This window comes from Syngnathoides biaculeatus, chromosome 2, assembly GCF_019802595.1.
Source record: "Syngnathoides biaculeatus isolate LvHL_M chromosome 2, ASM1980259v1, whole genome shotgun sequence".
Taxonomy (NCBI): Eukaryota; Metazoa; Chordata; class Actinopteri; order Syngnathiformes; family Syngnathidae; genus Syngnathoides; species Syngnathoides biaculeatus.
This window is the reverse complement of record NC_084641.1, coordinates 38,433,343-38,451,922: the sequence shown is the minus strand read 5'-3', so window position 1 is coordinate 38,451,922 and position 18,580 is coordinate 38,433,343. Positions and strand designations below refer to the sequence as shown.

Sequence of the window (18,580 nt, the reverse complement as noted above, 5' to 3'; positions counted from 1 at the left end):
ACAATAGGATCAGCGCCAACTTATTCCCCCATAAGATCTTTGCCGATCAACAAATCAACACCCGGAACTGGAAGAGAGTCAAGAACACCAAAATCAATGGTGTCAGAAACCAGATCTGAAGTCAAATTCACAAAATGCAATGGAGCAAGAGATTAGCCACTAATACCCTTAATAATAATATCTGAGTTAGTTGAAGACTGCAGAAAAAGGCAAAACATCCTTCAAAATCAGAGAATGCACAGCTCCAGTGTCCCTCAGAATAGTAACGGGCCTTGGGGTAGAATTATCTCCCATAAGTGAAACCTAACGATTGTGAATAAAAGGCAAAAGCTTCACCGGAACTCCAGAATCTGAAATTTCATTGTCAGAACCAAAAATCTCCTCAGAACCACCTGGCAAGGAAGGCTCAGGTGAGATATATGCACAGGCATTTGGGGAAACCGTGGACTGATTTTTCTATTTTAGCGTTTTGCAAGCAGAAAGCAAGTGATCGGGCTTCTTACAATAGGCACAGACAGGTCCTTTATCCTGAGAATTTTAACCTGCCTTATCATCACTTGACTCTGTGTGAGAAACAATCTTTTGGCGAAAAAAAATGGAATTGATGGGAGACTGAAAAGAACTCTTGTGAGTCAAAAAATAATTATCTCCCAACACTGCTGCATCATGTAAGGTATTAACAGTCCGTTCATCCAAGTAAGTCCTGAGATTGTAATGAACACACTGCTTAAATACATCTATCAAAACTAACTGCCTCAAACTCTACCAGTCTGAAGTCCCCTTTGAACTATACCACCTATCAAACAAAGTTTCCTTTTCCCTACCAAACTTTACAAAGCTCTCATCATCCCTTTTTTGAGTACTTCAAAATTTCTGACGGTACGCTTCGGGCAGTAACTCATAAACTTCAACTAGGGTCTTTTTGATAAAATCATGATCAGAACTTTGCTGGACAGAAAGGGCCAAATATGAATCCTAAGCTTTTCCCTTTAAGACTATTTGGAATAGCATCGTCCATGACTCTTTAGGCCACTTGAGATTTTCAGCAACTTTCTCAAAGTAGAGGAAGAATTTATCAACTTCTTTTTCATTCAAAGGAGGGACCATTCTGGCTTACCATGTAATATGAAAAGATGAAGAACCGACCGAAACAGAGGACCTTTCTTAAATTTCTTAAATTCAATCTCTTTGTCACATTCTATTTTTTTTAAGTTCTGTCTTTCCTTTCTCTCTCTTTTTCAATCTGAAGTTGTAATTCCAGTTTCTTTAATTCCCAAACGTCTGAAGGTGCATCTTTTACCAAGCCCAAAACATCAGGAACAAAAATCCTCTCATCAATGTAATGACAATTTTCAAAATTTGAAATTTTCTCATAGCAGGTTTGGCACCAAGTGGGAAATGACTAGCAAGTTGCAGAAGCTCAGACTTGCGTAAATCACAGACTGATTCAGGGGTAGGGGACCTAATAAAGTGCTCAGGTCTAAACTCCATTTTGCTGGCTTCACAGTTTAAGTTGCAAATATGAAGCAAAAAAAAATTTGCGCTTTTAAGCAGATGTCTCAAATGTCAAATGAATTCTATCCCGGACGAGCCCCCAATTTTGTTAAGTGTGAATTTAGACTGAAATCCCCAAACCCAAACCAGCAAAATATGACAAAGACAATTTAATCACACACAACAACACAACACAAAAATAAAACAATCAACATAGAATAGAAGTTCAAAGACCGAGTAGTTGAGCCAAGCTATGAATAGTCACCAGTGTTGAACAACCAGGCAAATGTTCTTTCCAGCGAATATTCCAAGTTAACAAATGTCCAGAGATGTCCAAGAATGAAAGGCAGAATGCAGTGTGGCACATCACAAAAGAACCGCACCATAGTAACATAAAAGTATGAAAAAAAAAAAGAAAAAAAACACACACACATAACATTATTATTCGTGTTAGAAATGTATGCATTATGCTTTGTGAGAACGAGTGTATATTGTTCATAGAATGACAGAGATTCATTTTTACACTTTCTTCTGGTGGTGTGTCATGGGATTTTTTTATTGGAAAAAAGTTTGCCTTAGCACAAAAAAGGTTGAAAAACATCCATCCATCCATTTTCTTAACCACTTATCCTCACAGGAGTCGCGGGGGTTGAAAAATACTGGAACAGTATATATTTAATTGTGTCATAAAAGTTACTTGCAGACACTCTTGCATTTTTGTGTTTTAGTTGTTTAACGGTGCATGAAACTGAAACAAAATCTGTCGTAAATATGGACTGTGGCCAAATGGTTCCGGGCAGCACAAATTGTTTCCACGCAGCGCCAATATGCTTTAATTAATGTTTTTTATTTTCTCGAGGCAGAAATGTTTCCGTTGACCAATTTCTGTGGTTGATTTAGCCGATTACAACCGTAGTGCATACACATAAATTTGTGCAGATCATTTCACAAGCACACGTACCTTGAACAGGAATACATGTGCCTGAGGTGGCTACAGTTAGTTTTGATGGCTCTGAGGTTTTTGCCAGACTTTCATTGTAAACATGACTCCTCCAGGCTGAACACAGCTGCCATATTTGTGTGCATGTCTCCAAGCATGACAGTGTTTAGTGTGCGTGTGCGTGTGTGTGTGTTTGTGTGTGTGTGTGTGTGTGTGGGTGAAGCTTGTTGTGATCCAGGAATTTAATATGCATATGTGTGGGCAGGTGTGAGTTGGTTCATGTGACGCATGAAGGAGAAAATTTGAGCAGCTCACTGCACGGTGTAGAGGGCAGTGTGCTAGAGTCTCTCATCATTACAGAAACGGTGAACCTCTTTCTGCACAACACCATCTTTGTGGCACCCGAGCCTTAGATATGTAATTCCATTTGTATTTACCTTTGTGATTGGATAAATGTATTGGTGCCAAATCTGAACACAACAATACAATGTAAGAACAAAAGACAGGTTTGGTCAGGTTTCTCTCGTTGATTATTTTCTCATGAAGCCATAAGCATGACCCCCATTTGAGGAAAACCCAGTACACAGAGTGTAGCTGAAAGCATGTACAGTATGTAAAGAAGCTGAAGTTGGAAAATAATTCATAGGGGATTCATTCAGGGATTCATCACTGCAACCTGTGGACATATTCCATTTCTGTCTTTTCCTTAAAAAAAGTGAAAAATCCCTTTTGTAGCTTTAACATACTATTGAAATTGTATGAAGTGTATTATTGTAGCAAAGTGTTTATTAATGTGGTTGTAGTTCGCACTTGTGTGGGAGTTCATTGTGGTGTCTATTATTTTACCCCATACATAGGTAAATAAAGTACGTAATGTACCGGTAATCAAAATATTAGATATTTTTTAATTAAATAGCTCTCAGACTGAGATTTTTATCAGTTATTTTCAGGAACTTGAAAGTCATGATTTTCTTTGTTCACCCTTGCAAAGACATAAAACACAGCAGGAACAGGTTATGAGGAGCAACAGCTTTTGAATCGTTTGTGATTCTCATCATGCTTCACTTGACTCCACCCTCCACAAATCTGCCATATCATAGCCAGCATTTTATTCTTAGCGCTGCTGTGTCCAACTGTCATCCTCTACTCACTTTCACTCTAGGCTCACACACACCCTCTTACTTTAGTTCTGCTTAGTTTGTACTCCATGAAAGATCCAGATTGTGTTTTTTTTTTCATTTGATAAAGGGAATGATGATAAATGCGCTTCACTTTGATGGGGCTTTTCTACTCTAAAAGTACTCTGCATTTAGTGTCATCCAGTTTCACAATGACTAAGGGAATATCACAAACAAAATGACATGAACATTTTGAATGTCATGATTATCAATATGATCATTGTATAGCTATAAGAAATTAAAGTAAAAAATTCAGATACAGACACACAAAATCCCTAACCCTATGAACTTTTATCATATTATCAGAAATAAATAGTAGAAACCATTGTGAATTTTCATGCATTAGGTGTGGGATTAGGTGTTTTTATGAAGGGCAGTGAGCCCTTCATAATAAATGTTTCTCTTACTCTTTACATACATTGGACTAGTTTTCCATCTGTAGACAGACAAAAAAAAACAAATAAGCCCACAATTCTTCCATTGTTGTTTGTACTGGGAAAAATATCGCCACCCACCACTTGAAGTGCCATCCGACGTTTCATAACACTGAAATATATGCGTCTAACGTCTTCACTTTCCAAGCATCTTTTTCTTCTACTACTGTTAATTAGATCTTTCATTGTTCTCCTTCTCAGGGGCGCTGTACACGCGAGAATTGCAAGTACCTACACCCACCCGCTCACTTGAAGACCCAGCTGGAGATAAATGGGCGCAATAATCTGATCCAGCAGAAGACAGCAGCTGCCATGTTGGCGCATCAGATGCAATTTATGATTCCTGGCACCACAATGCAACCTGTGGTCAGTGCTACTAACAGGAAGTGGCTCTTGACCTCATCCTGATCTGCTGTTTCATATTTCCTTTGTCACTATCAAAATATGAGTGGCTGTAAACTGTCTTTGCTCTGCAGCAGACCTTTCCTGTAAGCCAAGGTCTAGGCTCCAGTGCAGCTTTTAGCTACACACCATACCTGACCCCCATGTCACACAGCATGGGGCTGGTACCCACAGACATCCTGCCCAGCACCCCCGTGATCGTCCCAGGCAGCCCTCCTGTGTCGTTGGCCACTGCCACCTCCACCAATCAAAAACTGCTGCGAACAGACAAGCTGGAGGTAACCCATCCTGACATTCCTTCTGTGTTAAAGGGTCTTGCTAATGTCAAGCACTAACCCATGTAACCTGTGAGAGAACATGCAAACACCACACAGTCAGGGCTAGGATTTCAACAGCAGTCCTCAAAACTGTACAACGCTCTTACCACTTGCTCCACTGTGCCACCCCAATGTAAACATGAAAACTAAATTGTTCGTTATATTAGTTCAATCAGACTGTTTTCTCTTTTGTTGTGACTTAGATGAACATCCTTCCATCCATCTCTTCTCAATGATTTATCCTGGTTAGGGTTCGCAGGGCAATGGAGCCTATCCCAGTTAACTCCGGTTGAAAGACAGACAACAACCTGAACTGATCGCCAATTAGTCGCGGGGCACATGTAAACAACCATTTGCACACACATTTACACCTACAGACAATTTTGAGTTTTCAGTTAACCTACCATGCAAGATTTTGGGTTGTTGGAGAAAGCTATTGTACCTGGAGAAAACCCATGTAGGCATGGGGAGAACAAGGACAGTTCACATAGGCAAGCCCAGATTTGAAACTTGGTCCTCGAAACTATGAGGCAGCTAACCGGTCCATCACCAGTATTGAATCCTGTATGTAGAATATATGTATTGTATTCATTAATTATCCAAGCCACTTATCCTCACTAGGTTCTTCAGTGTGCTGGACCCTATCCCAGCTACCTTTGGGCAGGAGGCAGGACACACCCTGAAATGGTTGCCAGCCAATCGCAGAGAATATAGAAAAAAGGTAGTGGGGTTATTAGATTACGCTAACCTCCTGGCAGACAATGTCAAATGAGAAGACATTAAATGTGAAAGGAAGAGAAGTGGGTTTTTTTTGCCCTTGACCTTTAGAAAAATAAATTGTCGTCTCCATATGAGATGTAGGTCATGCATAGGTTGCATGCCAAAATATGTTTGTCTTCATGTGCTCCTCAGAGACACATATCCACTCCCGCACAGAGCATGTGTTAACATGATGTACATGGATCTTTGTAGATGACCCGCTCGTGTGTGTTTGTGTGTCTGCATGATTGTATGCAATGTTGCCTCTAACTTTTTACGTATCTTAGTAAACACACTAAGGCTGTGAGAGCTCCTTTTGACCACTGTGAGCAACATTAGACGTATGCACTGTGGTCAATCAGTGTCGTCCATTGAAGTTACATAGCTCATTAAAAGGTTCAATAATTAATTCCCATGAGAACATTTCTAAGAACAATTTTGTGTTTTTGTAAACTGACACTGAAAATGTCAACAAACAAAAAGATACATTACAGTACAAATACATACCAAGCTATTAACTATAAATTTGGAATGTCACTTCCAACTTTGTTTTTTTTTAAACTCACAATAATATCCCCATCTGTTTTTCTTGGTGTAAAACTGAATTATTGCTTGCAGAATATCTTTCGCAATGCATGTTGAAAGCTGAATGATGGTCCCAAACATTTTTAATGTTAATGTTATGTTGCCTCCTATATTTAAAATACAAAATTAGCTTTTTGGGCAATGTATTGTCTGTGCTTTCATGCTCAATCAGGCTGTGTCAAGCTGGAATTTTAACATTACACACCATCTCATCCTTCACTTTCTACTTTAGCTTCAGACCAGACCTTTTTTTTTTTTTTACTCAAAAAAGAGAAAATCTCATCCAGTTTCACCACTTTTTCTTCAATTATTCACATACCCCGGTGTTTGTAATTATGAGTGTACCCCTCTAAAATGGAGGGGGGCGGTGTCAGGTAATCTAGGAAGTAGAGTGTGTGGCTTGGTGTGGCCGAGCAGCAGCTCATTGTGATGAGCAGTGTTGTGCCGTGGAAAAAAAAAAAAAAGAAATCAGGCTGTAGTTCACTGCACTGGATCTGTTTTCCTCTGTGCTGAGAGTGTGCGACAAGTGCACAAATGCGCATCTTAGAGGGAACATTGGTTGTATGTAACAGGGCCCATACTGCCATTGAAAAGAAGATCCCCCTGTGAGGAGAGAAAGGACTCGTCACCATGCTACAGTACTTCCCCCGTGACCCGACCTGGAAAAGCAGATGAAAAAGAAAGTAGGTGATGGATGGATGGATGGATGGATGGATAGTTTACGTCGTTACACAGCAAGCCGTCCTTTTTCAATAGTACTTGTAGTTAAAAGAAAAATGTAAATCCATGAGAAGATCAATAATTTATGACATTGTTGCAGTTTTTGCAAGTATTTACCGTATTTTCCGGACGACAAGCGGAAACTTTTTTCAGGCGATGTGAACACTCCGGATTGTTTTCTGATGATGTGAAAATGTTTTTTCCACCCACTAGCAGCTATCAATAAACCTGGAAAAACTTGTTCCAACATCACGCTTAAACATGCCCATGCCCTGTAAGGTTATGGACATACACAGATGACTCCCATCCGTAGAAGAAACAGAGAGGGCAGATGGCCAAACTGTAAAAATGTTTGTTGGAAGTGTAGGGATTTGCGAGTTTGGACCCTACGCGTGTTCACGAGTCGAGGAAGATATGACCAATGATTAGAAAAAGTTAACTGCTAATGGATTTATTACAAAGGAATGTGCAGTACAGACGTCCGGGTCTTATCTAGGTATCTGCCGCACACGAGGCGTGTGTCTTCTGGCACCATAGCCAAAGAAGAAGACAAAAGCTGTCCAGTAACACGAGGTTTTTATATGTATGGGTCCATGTTAGAAGTGGCTGCCCCCCCCAGTCAGATCCTGGGCCGGGATGGTAACGTTCCGCTCCTTATCTGATGTCGTTCGTCTCCACGGCAATGCCTGGTAGAGGAGTATGGTGCCAGACGGTTTTCTGCGTACAAAGATCAAGGACAACCACCGGCTCAACAACACATCCTTGTGAAATTAGCTAATGGGCAACACTTTATCTGTTTATTAAATGTATAAGGTCATATTTAAGCAAATAATGACAGTGCAATAAAAGTAAAATAGTCTTCATTACCTCTCTTGATCTATGAAATGGATCACAAAAACAAACACGAAAATCCTAAAAGTAACACTTCAAGAGCTATGGAAAACAAAACCCTTTCTAATCGTCCAACCATACCTTTTAACAAGATTCAGAATACTCAAATACAGCAAAACATTTCTAAAAAAGTAATATCACGCAAAAAGTATCAGATGGGCAAGGGCAATGCAATCACGGGGCATGTTGACATCATGACAATCAGGAAGCGGTGGAAGTTTAGTATCTAGGGGAGCGATAGGAACAGTAAAATGATCTTGAGGAAGTGTGTCGGGCGGGGGTCTAATGAGGACATAATTACCGCAGCCATCAGCTGGGGCACCAGTCGTCTTCTCAATCAGACGGGCTAAAAATGAATACAAGGAATGCAACAGCATCCACAGAGGGTGAAAATAGAGGTGAAGACAACCAGAGAGATGAAATGACACCCTTCCATTTACCAAACACATTCATTCAGTTATCCCACATCGACGTGTCAACACTAGAGTTTTCGGGGTTTTATTCGCCGCTTGTTCTGCCATTAGTAACCAATTATTGTTTACTGTGCTAACGCCTGTCAAAACCCTAAACCACTCATCAACAGATAGGGCTTTGTTTAGATTACAACTCTTCTCTGTAATAAATATTTTCCGTGTGGGTTGTGCTCACAGTTGGCACTGGTGTAGGTATGGGGTATTTTTGAGCGATTTCCAAGATCAAAATACCAAGAACAACAACACCAATAATAAGAATGCCATAGATTCCTGCTCTCCCTCTCTTGGTCCGAAAAGCAATCGGACCATCTGCAGGAATTATGGCTAGTAAAACAACAACAAACAATAAAATAAAAGTGCAATTAAGAGTCTGTAGCAGGGCGAAGCATAGAATAATGAAACCACTTAGTTCCTTTTCCCTCCAAGCGGACGGCTTTGGAGGTACGAGCGGTCACCTTGTGGGGGCCAGACCAACAGGTTCAGACCACTTACGGGAGAGTCGTTTAAGGTAGACGGATGACCATTCAGGAGGATCAAGTGTAGGAGGTGGTGATGGAAGTGTGTCCTGTGTCTGTGAAGGAAAATTAAAAGCAAAAGAATGCAGTTGTGTCCAAAACAGTTTATGAAAAAAAATTGGGAGACACAATGCCATCCTCCAGTGGTTGGAATGAGGAGGAAAGGCCAGGCCTCAGATGACCTGTAAGAAGTTCATAAGGAGAGAAACCAGTAGGGCGAGACAGTTTGTCTCACAGACATTAGAGCAAGGGGAAGAGCATGAACCGAATTCATGCCAGAAGAAATGCATATTTTAGCCAGTTTTTCCTTCGACGTGCGATTCATATGTTCAACTGAGCCTTGACTGGCGGGGTGATAAACACAACCAAACTTGTGAGTTAACCCTAACCACTTCTCTACAGTAGCTAAGTGTGTGGATGTGAAATCTGCACCGTTGTCCAAGCGGATGAGAGCAGGGAAACCATACGTTGGAATCCAGTGGTTCACCAAAGCTTTCATTACCGACATGGCGTCTTCGCGAGCGCAGGGGTAGGCTTCAGGCCATCCGAAAAGGTGTCAACAAAAACAAGAAGGTAGCGCTTACCTTGAACAGGAGTGATCATGTCTGTGAAATCCATGACCAGTTCCGCACCGGGCCATGTGGGTGGGTCAAATGAACCTGACAACGGTCTAAGTGTGGGGTGAACATTGTGTAGCTGGCAAATATTAAAGTCACAACAGTGGGCATGACACAAGTCAGACATTTTAGGATGCCACCATATGCGAAGTTTGGTTAGCATGGCTCTGGGGCCAATATGAGCAATAGAGTGGGTTTCAATCAGAATATCTTTTGTTCAGGAGAGGCGTTGTCCTGTATTTTAACCAATTCACTAAGTGACGGAGGTTCGGGCAGGTCAGGGCAGTTCAGGAGAGGATTTGTCAGATAATTGGACAAGCAGATGTTAGTATGAAAGAGGAAACAGTTAAAAATTCACCTGAGGCCTGCTTTACCACTACGGCAGCCGCCACAGCCAAAGAGCCATTCGGCTTACAGTAACAGCAGCCATCAGTGAACAGAACCCTGCCGTTGGTCCGAGGTTGAACAGAGAGATCAGCACATGGATGAAGAGAATCTGTAGAATAAAAGAATGATAATCCGAGGACAAAGTGGCTCCTTCCGAGGACACCACTCTACCCAAGAAGGTCACCGATTTGCGACAACACTGAAGTTTCTTTCTGGAAGCTTTGAATCCCAGCTCATGCAAATGAAGCAAAACAAGTTTAGTGAGAGAAAAACACAACTCTGCTGTTGGGGCTGCCAACAGGAGATCAACATACATCAGGAGTTTACATCCGTCTGGGAGATCTAGTTCCTGCAGCAATGATTTCAAACATTGATTAAAAATTCCAGGTGAATTTTTGAAGCCTTGTGGCAACCTGGTGTATTGCAAATTGCGTCCCTGATATCTGAATGCAAACAAGTGTCTACACTTGAGTGCAAGTGGGACACAGAAGAAAGCATTTGCCAAATTAATTGCTATGAAGTATTTCAAATCAGATGTGATAGTAGACAACATTCTGTGGGGGTCTGGTAGAGATAACAAATGTGTGGTCGTTACATCATTAACGGCTCATGCGCCATATGATAAGTGTTACCATCTGCTTTTAAAAGTGGCCTGAGTGTTGTACACCACGAGGAGGTGGAAGTTTCCAGGACTCCAGAATTCCACAGGCCAGTGAGAGTGTCCTCCATTCCCTGGTTAGCAGCTGCGGGTCAAGGATATTGAGGTCTGTAAAAATGAGATACTAGAAAACCAGTGATTTTAATGTCTGGTGTCTTAGTACAGTGTCCAACATCAAAGGGTCCAGAGGACCAAACTAATTTAGGCAGTTTGTTTAACATTGACTTGGCGTCGTCATGGTCAGAGTAGTCACGTTCATGTTCTCTAGTTAGGGTCTCGTGTTCTAATGATGTCATAGTTGTTGGAGGTGCGTCAGGAACAATGATGTGGTTTGCATCTGCTAATTAGGAGATCTGTACGTTAGGGAGTGGTGTGTCCTCCCAGTCAGTCATTTCAATCAGTCGTTTCGCCAGAGGTCCCAGCTGCCCGGCCTCGTGTCCTGGAGGCAGAGCGAGTGAAATGTGGGGTACTGACTCTTCTTACATTTTGAACCATGTCATTTGATCTGGTGTAGGAGAGCAGGATGCTGCTACACCTTCTCTCGCTGTGTATGTATGTGCGGATGTAATGTCCCAAGCATCACCTTGTATGCATGCAAAGTTTTCCATGTGTACTAGATTGTGGTTGAGGTCGTAATATAGTGTGCAATGGTATGGATCTAGTGGAGGCAGGTAAGCCCTAAGAGTGTTTAACCAGGGCTTCCACAACAGAAATTGATGTATGAGACCAGGTTTGAGGAGTGTTTCTGGTTCAAGTCCAAGTCAGTAAATGTCCACAGTTGGAGTTGGTTCACTCACAGGTGTCATAAGCCATTGTCCAGAGTGGCAGACGGTGTCAGCTGCTGGCATTATAAACGAATGGTGGAAGGTCTGTCCACCCAAGATTGTCGGTAGGGGTTGAGTCCATTGCAAGGCCTGCTGAGTCCCTGAGAAGCCCATCAATTGCACAGTGTGGTGTGACAATAAAGTGCCCAGGAGCGAGATGTTGAGTGAGGAGTGTGTTGCCCCTGTGTCAACGAGAGTGTTCACTTTTCGCCCCGCAACAGAGATGGGGATCATGGCACCTGCATCGCTGAACACCTGGCTTCCCGGGCACCCCTAGTGGTACTGTCCAACTGGCTGCTGTCCATCCTGCTGCCAAGGTGGGCCGCCAAAGCTGTCTGCCTCTGCCTCGGCCCCTTTGGTTGTTGGACCAGCCACCACGCCCTTGCATTGGACCTTAAGGTGGAGGAGCTGTAAGATAGTCTTTTGTCCAGTGCTTGAGAGAACCACAACCAAAACATCCTTGGTCACGTTGATGTTGCACTCCCCCCCGGCCCCTCCATGCCTTCCTGCGTATTACCCAAGAACCCACCTGCCTGTCTAGGTGGTTGTGTCTGCCAAAAAATTACGTCTGGTGTGGTTTTGGACCTTTACGTCTTGCCTGTGCTACTTGTAATTTAAGAAGTTATTTTTTAGAGTTTAGTAATTTCATCATCCTCAGGCTGTTGTTGGCTTGAATAAATTTTAAAGTGATGCACTAAGTGTCGTCTAAATCTAGGCTCATCTCTGGACAGGAGGTCAGGGTCATTTTTAAGAGTGGTCTGTACTGGTTCAGGGAGACCTGCCAGGATCACAGTCCTGAACATAGCCTCTTCCTAAGCCAGACTGTCCAGGGTGACGTCCAGTCGACTCAGTCCAAAGTTTAGTACAGTAAGTCAAGTGCTCAAGTGGGTCGTTTAACATAGGGGAAAGAAGTGGGTGCGGCTGTAACAGGAGTGGGTAACCTCTCTCTGAGTGTGCTCTCAATATAATTGCATTGGGTACATTAAGTATACCTGCAGTTGTCTCGATTTCTCATTCTTCAATACTAGTGCATGATCTAGATGCTGCTTGTTTCCAGTCTCCCATGCAGAGTGTATACCCCTGTAAAGTTTCCACAAAACTATACAGCCATGCATTACAACCAGAAAAGAGACGAGACAAGTTAGCAGTAAGACAATCAACATGTTTAAGACCAAACAGCTTGTATATTGGACCTGCCGGAGCCTCTATCATAGGCATCATTGTAAAGCAAATTTATTTGTATAGCACATTTCATACACGAGGTAACTCAATGTGCTTTACATGATTAAAGGCATTTAAAAACAAAGAGACAAAACATTTTAAAATGGGATAAAAACAATAAAAATTACAAACAATATTAAAAAAAGACAATTAAAACCACATACAGTGCAAGTAATATGATCAAAAATTGGATATATTCTAAAAAGCATGCGAAAAAAGAAGAGTTTTGAACCTTGTAGCATTTTGTTTGCTTTTTATATAATATAATAACATAATATAATATCCATCCATTTACCACTTATCCTCATAAGGGTTGCGGAAAGGGCTGGAGCCAATCCCAGCTGTCAATGGGCAGGAGGCAGTGTACACCCTGAACTGGTTGCCAGCCAATCGCAGGGCACAAAGAGACAGACAACAGTCGCACTCGCAATCACACCTCGGAGCAACCTTGAGTGTCCAACTAATGGTGCGTGTTTTTGGGATGGGGGAGGAAACCCACGCAGGCACGGGAAGAACATGCAAACTCCACACAATGCGGGTCCGGGATTGAACCCGGGACCTCAGAACTGTGAGGCCAAATCTTTACCAGCTACGCCAGATGCGTCACATGCCACCTTACCAGTACCAGGTAGTTTCCTGGTCCCGTTCCAACGTCCGTCGGACGGAGAACACTTTTCCTCCATTCTTCAGGCATCTTTTCGCCCGCTAGTATTCTGTTGAATAAATTGGTCAAAAACTCCACAGCCATCTCTCTAAATTGCTTCCATACCTCTACCGGTATGTCATCAGGACCAACTGCCTTTCCATTTTTCATTCGTTGTAGTGCCTTTCTGACTTCCCCCTTACTAATCATTGCCACTTCCTGGTCCTTCACACTTGCCTCTTCAACTCTTCCTTCTCTCTCATTTTCTTCATTCATCAACTTCTCAAAGTATTCTTTCCATCTATTTAGCACACTACTGGCACCAGTCAACACATTTCCATCTCTATCCTTAATCCCCCTGACCTGCTTCCCATCTCTATCCCTCTGTCTGGCCAACCTGTAGAGATCCTTTTCTCCTTCTTTCGTGTCCAACCTGGTGTACATGTCTTCATATGCCTCTTGTTTAGCCTTTGCCACCTCCACCTTTGCCCTACGTCGCATCTCAATGAACTCCTTTCGCCTCTCCTCAATCCTCTCAGTGTCCCACTTCTTCTTCGCTAATCTCTTTCCTTGTATGACTTCCTTGTATTTTGGGGTTCCACCAGCTAGTCTCCTCCCTTTTTCTACCAAAAGACACTCCAAGTACTCTCCTGCCTGTCTCTCTGATTACCTTGGCTGTCGTAGTCCAGTCTTCCGGGAGCTTCTGCTGTCCATCGAGAGCCTGCCTCACCTCTTTCCGAAAGGCCGCACAACAGTCTTCCTTTCTCATTTTCCACCACCTGATTCTCTGCTCTACCTTTGTCTTCTTAGTCTTCGTACCCACTCCCAGAGTCATCCTACACACCACCATCCTATGCTGTCGAGCTACACTCTCCCCCATCGCAACCTTACAGTCGGTAACCTCCTTCAGATTACACCGTCTGCAGAAAATATAATCCACCTGCGTGCTCCTACCTCTGCTCTTGTAGGTCACTTTATGTTCCTGTCCCTCCTGGAAATAAGTGTTCACCATTGCCAATTCCATCCTTTTTGTGAAGTCCACCACCATCTGTCCCTCAAAGTTCCTTTGCTGAATGCCGTACTTACCCATCACTTCTTCATCGCCCCTGTTTCCTTTACCAATATGTCCATTACAATCTGCACCAATCACAACTCTCTCGCTGTCTGGGATGCTCATCTAGTTCCTTCCAGAATTTCTCTTTCAACTCTAGGTCACATCCTACCTGTGGGGTATAGCAGCTAACGACATTATACATAACACCCTCAATTTCAAATTTTAGTCTCATCACTCGATCTGATACTCTTTTCACCTCCAAGACATTCTTAGCCAGCTCTTCCTTTAAAATAACCCCTACTCCATTTCTCTTCCCATCTACTCCGTGGTAGAATAATTTAAACCCTGCTCCTAAACTTCTAGCCTTACTACCTTTCCACTTGCTCTCTTGGATGCACAGCTTTCTCCTAATCATCATGTCAACCAACTCCTGAGCTTTTCCTGTCATAGTCCCAACATCTGGAGCCACTGCTACATATAATTGCATGTCATCTGCATAGCGATGATAGTCAAAACTAAAGTTCTGGAAAATTCGACCCAAGCGTAGCATATGCAAGCTGAACAGGAGGGGTGCAAGAACTGATCATTGATGGACCCCATATGTCATTGCTATTTGTTGATCTTAAACACTTGCAATGGTTATAAAGTAGCTCCTATCCACCAGGTAACACATGAACCATTTAAGGACTGTTCCATTTAATCCTGCTCACGTTTCTAACCTGCTTAGCAGTATATTGTGATCTATGGTATCAAAAGTCTCACTGAGATCCAAAAAGACCAAAATTGACACCTTTCCTCGTCAGTATTCAATCTTATACCATTCAGCACTTGGATAAGAGCAGATTCTGGCCTGTGATAAGTTCGGAAACCTGATTGAAATTTGTCAAAAAGTCAATTTAAAGTCAATAAATTGCTGAGTTAATTAAAAATACCATTCTAAACAATCATGGCTATGAAATAGAGATTAAAGATGGGTCTATATCTTACTATTATGGACGGATCAAGTGCACAGTTTTTTTAGAAGATGGTTAACTGCAGCTACTTTAAGGGCTGTAGGAAACTCATCAGACTGAAGTGAGCAATTGATGACTTGTTCCAAAACAGGTAGCACTGATTTCATAATATTTTTGAAAAAGTCAGATGGTATTAAGTCAAGACAGCTCGTTGATGGTTTCAGCTGCTGAACAGTTTTCTCTGCATTTTTTTTGGTCAACTTTCAAATTCTGACATGGTAATAGCGCTTTCCCTGGGTGGCTTCAGATGTAGTATCATTGTGTCATTTTGCTCATTTGTGCTGATATTTAACCTCATGGATTGTATTTTTTTAAACCAAAATAACAGTCAAATTCATTGCATTTATCAGCTCTTTTGAGTTCTTGAGCTATCTGTAGGAGGGGGAGTTTATCACCCACAGCAAACAGTGTGTGAGTATTGTTGAGGTTCTTACTGATAATTTCAGAAAAGTGTTGCTGCATAGCCCTGACTAACTCTTGGATAAAATTACAAAGAATGCTGTCTGTAGAGGTCATAATCAATTTAGAATTTTGTTTTTCTCCACTTGTGTTCTGCTTTCCTACACTTTGATTTAGAGCACTTGACCGTCATTGTGCTCATCCACGGTGTTTTTGGTCACCTCAAGATGGTCTTGATTTTAACAGGAGTGACAGCATTCATGGTATTTGAAATTTTCAAAGTGAAATTGTCCAAAAGTTCATCAATTGTCTCCGCATTCAGAGTTTGTGGTACAGCTACAGTCTCCATAAATTTAATGGCAGTACTGCCATTTATCTTTTTTTTTTTTTTTTTTTTTTCAGCTTGTTCCGTTTGGGGTCGCCACAGTGTGACATCTCACATGAACACTTATATTTGTTTGGCACAGTTTTTACGCCGGATGCCCTTCCTGAGATTGTCTCAAATTTTGGAAGAATCTGTAATAAAAAAAATACACAAAAATGGTCAGAAATAGCCATATCCTTCCATTGGACTCATAATATATTGAGAGAGGTCAAATGTGTCTAGTATGATACAACTTCAGCAGCAACTCTGTCTCAGAATGAAAATGAGAAGGGCGACAGACACACCAAAGTGTGTGGGACGGAGACATTCTGAGGCTCTTCAGTTCTGATACTGAAGACAAGGACTTCAGTGGATTCAGTGAACAGGAGGAGGATGAATAAAAACTATGAAACTCCTGTTGTGTTTGAGCCATTTTACTCGAGTGTATCAGTCAAATAAAGTATATGAATAAACATTTACTTTGAAAAGTCTTTGTGTTTGTGTGTGTGTGTGTGTGTGTGTGTGTGTGTGTGTGTGTGTGTGTGTGTGTGTGTGTGTCTATTAAGTCCACAATGTACCGGCACCTTTGATATATATCGCAGCACATGGCCCACCGCAGCTCGTATATTGAAAAAAAAATTAATAAGTGCCACAAAGAGTGTGTGCAGCCTATTAACCGGTGCGTGCAGTCATGCAGAAAGAAAAGAAAAAAAAAGTATCTTTTTTTTCTCTTCTGTCATTTCCTGTATCTTATCTCATCTGTGTGTGTGTGGTCAGGTCTGTCGTGAGTTCCAGCGGGGCAACTGTGCTCGCGGAGAGACCGACTGCAGATTTGCCCACCCATCTGACAGCCCGATGATCGACACCAGTGACAACACAGTCACCGTCTGCATGGACTACATCAAGAGCCGTTGCTCCCGGGAGAAGTGCAAGTACTTCCACCCGCCAGCCCATCTACAGGCGAAGATCAAGGCAACTCAACACCAGGCCAACCAGACAGCAGTGGCCGTGCAAGCAGCCACAACATCAGCAGCTATGGTGAGAGTACAGCATCATAGTGTTGATGGGCAATATAGTTTAAAATGTAGGCCATTGTAATAGAGGACAGCTTACTGTAAAATTTGCAAGATACAGTCCATATATGTTATAGTACAGTACAGTGCAAAAGTCTCAGCTGTACCTTTCTTTCACAGCATTCAGTGACATAATGTTAAATAGTAAGAAGGATAATAATTTTGCTGATGCAAAAAATCCCTCAAAATATTTCACAAATCCATTACATTATGTCAAGGATGAAGATTTAGTTAGAGCGGCATCATCCCCTCCCCACCCTCCAACTTCGACTCGATTTGTGTTCACCTTTTGTTTACATCGTCTCAGTATAGAATTGTGGCCTTTTGCACGGTACTGTATATCGTAACATTCACATGGCACAACCTCCTCTAAATTGAACACACACACACGCTGCTTGTTGTAAAATCCCCACAGTAACATGAAATGTGGAGCCCTGTTTTCTTATTACTGGATCAATCACCCACCCAACCACCTCTGCAATTGGATTTCCAGCAGGTTCCAGTGTCCACCAACCATGGTCCTTCCATCGTGTGGGCCTTCCAAAATAATACTGCATGAACAATCTGTTATCTGAGGACTTTTGTTGTGCAACACTCTTGGTTCTGACAGTAGATAGAACAACCAACCCCCACCCCATCCCACCCCACCACTCCCTGTTCTTGATGAGTAAGCTCTCAGAAAATCGGTGCTAATCAAATCAAGGATGGACGAGAGAGTCACATCACATCCCTCAGTTGGGCAACAGACAGGTGGACACGCGATGAAAATGGTGGACAAACATGGCTGTTTGTGTTGGGAGTGCCCCACCCTTCTCAAGACTCCCTATAATGCTTCTTTTGGCTGCTGCACTTTCTGTAACGCCTCACACCATGTCTGTCTTATTCTCCCTGTCTGGTATGTTACCTCACCAGCAACTGTCATTGCTGCTTTGCGCTTCTTATCCTTCCTCCAAAATCGATGAGGTGGCTGTGTACATGGCTGTGCGAAACAGCTGGGACACTGAATCTAAACATACAATATATACGTAAGACCACTTGGGGTGAAGTGATGACCCCTTGGTGCAGTCATTAACTTCCCCATTTGCTACACAATTCAGTTCGACCTCCTCACCCTACACCATGGTTGTCATGTGCCCCATCTTATCGACTTTATTTGTATATTTGCCAGATGCAGTTACTGTACAATTCAGTGCTACGGGTTGTGGGTTAACCTTGTGCGGATTTGTTGTTTGGTCTGCACATTTCATCCAATTTTCTTAGAACCCATTGTCCATGCTGAACCAGAGACCCAAAAAACCATTGTTGCGTCGCTGTTGTAAATATCAATATCCATAAATCACATTAGTAATCTAAAGCAGTAAAACTAAAGAGAATTTGTCTTTCTGGTCTTCAGTATGTCACATTATTTGTTTCTTATCAAGCGCTTCCTTCTACTTGGTGGTCTGTTGCCACCTTTGCTTCCCATCTCACGGCAAAGCACCATCCTCCATTTTCAACTAACCTCAGTGTTTATTCACACCATAGTCCATCAGTAATATACTGTAATGATGTTTCCACACAACACGCCAAGGAAGAATTCCTCATGGTCCCATTTGGACATTTGATTTCCTTCGCTTCAG

The 18,580-nt window shown here is 42.2% G+C and overlaps 1 protein-coding gene across 19 annotated transcripts in view; it reads left to right on the top strand.

Moving 5' to 3' along the window:
• LOC133491812 (muscleblind-like protein 2a) overlaps window positions 1–18,580 on the top strand; it is a 92,623-nt gene that overhangs the window by 52,030 nt on the left and 22,013 nt on the right. For 17 of the 19 annotated variants that reach the window (XR_009792491.1, XM_061803451.1, XM_061803520.1 and 14 more), the window contains 3 exons: window positions 4,248–4,412; window positions 4,523–4,726; window positions 16,666–16,926. Coding sequence is in view for 18 of the 19 variants with exons in the window: in XM_061803451.1 (XP_061659435.1) it covers window positions 4,248–4,412; window positions 4,523–4,726; window positions 16,666–16,926 (630 nt within the window). In the remaining variant the exon portion in view is untranslated. The remainder of the gene's footprint in view (window positions 1–4,247; window positions 4,413–4,522; window positions 4,727–16,665; window positions 16,927–18,580) is intronic. The other 2 variants (XM_061803470.1, XM_061803503.1) reach the window with 1 other exon arrangement.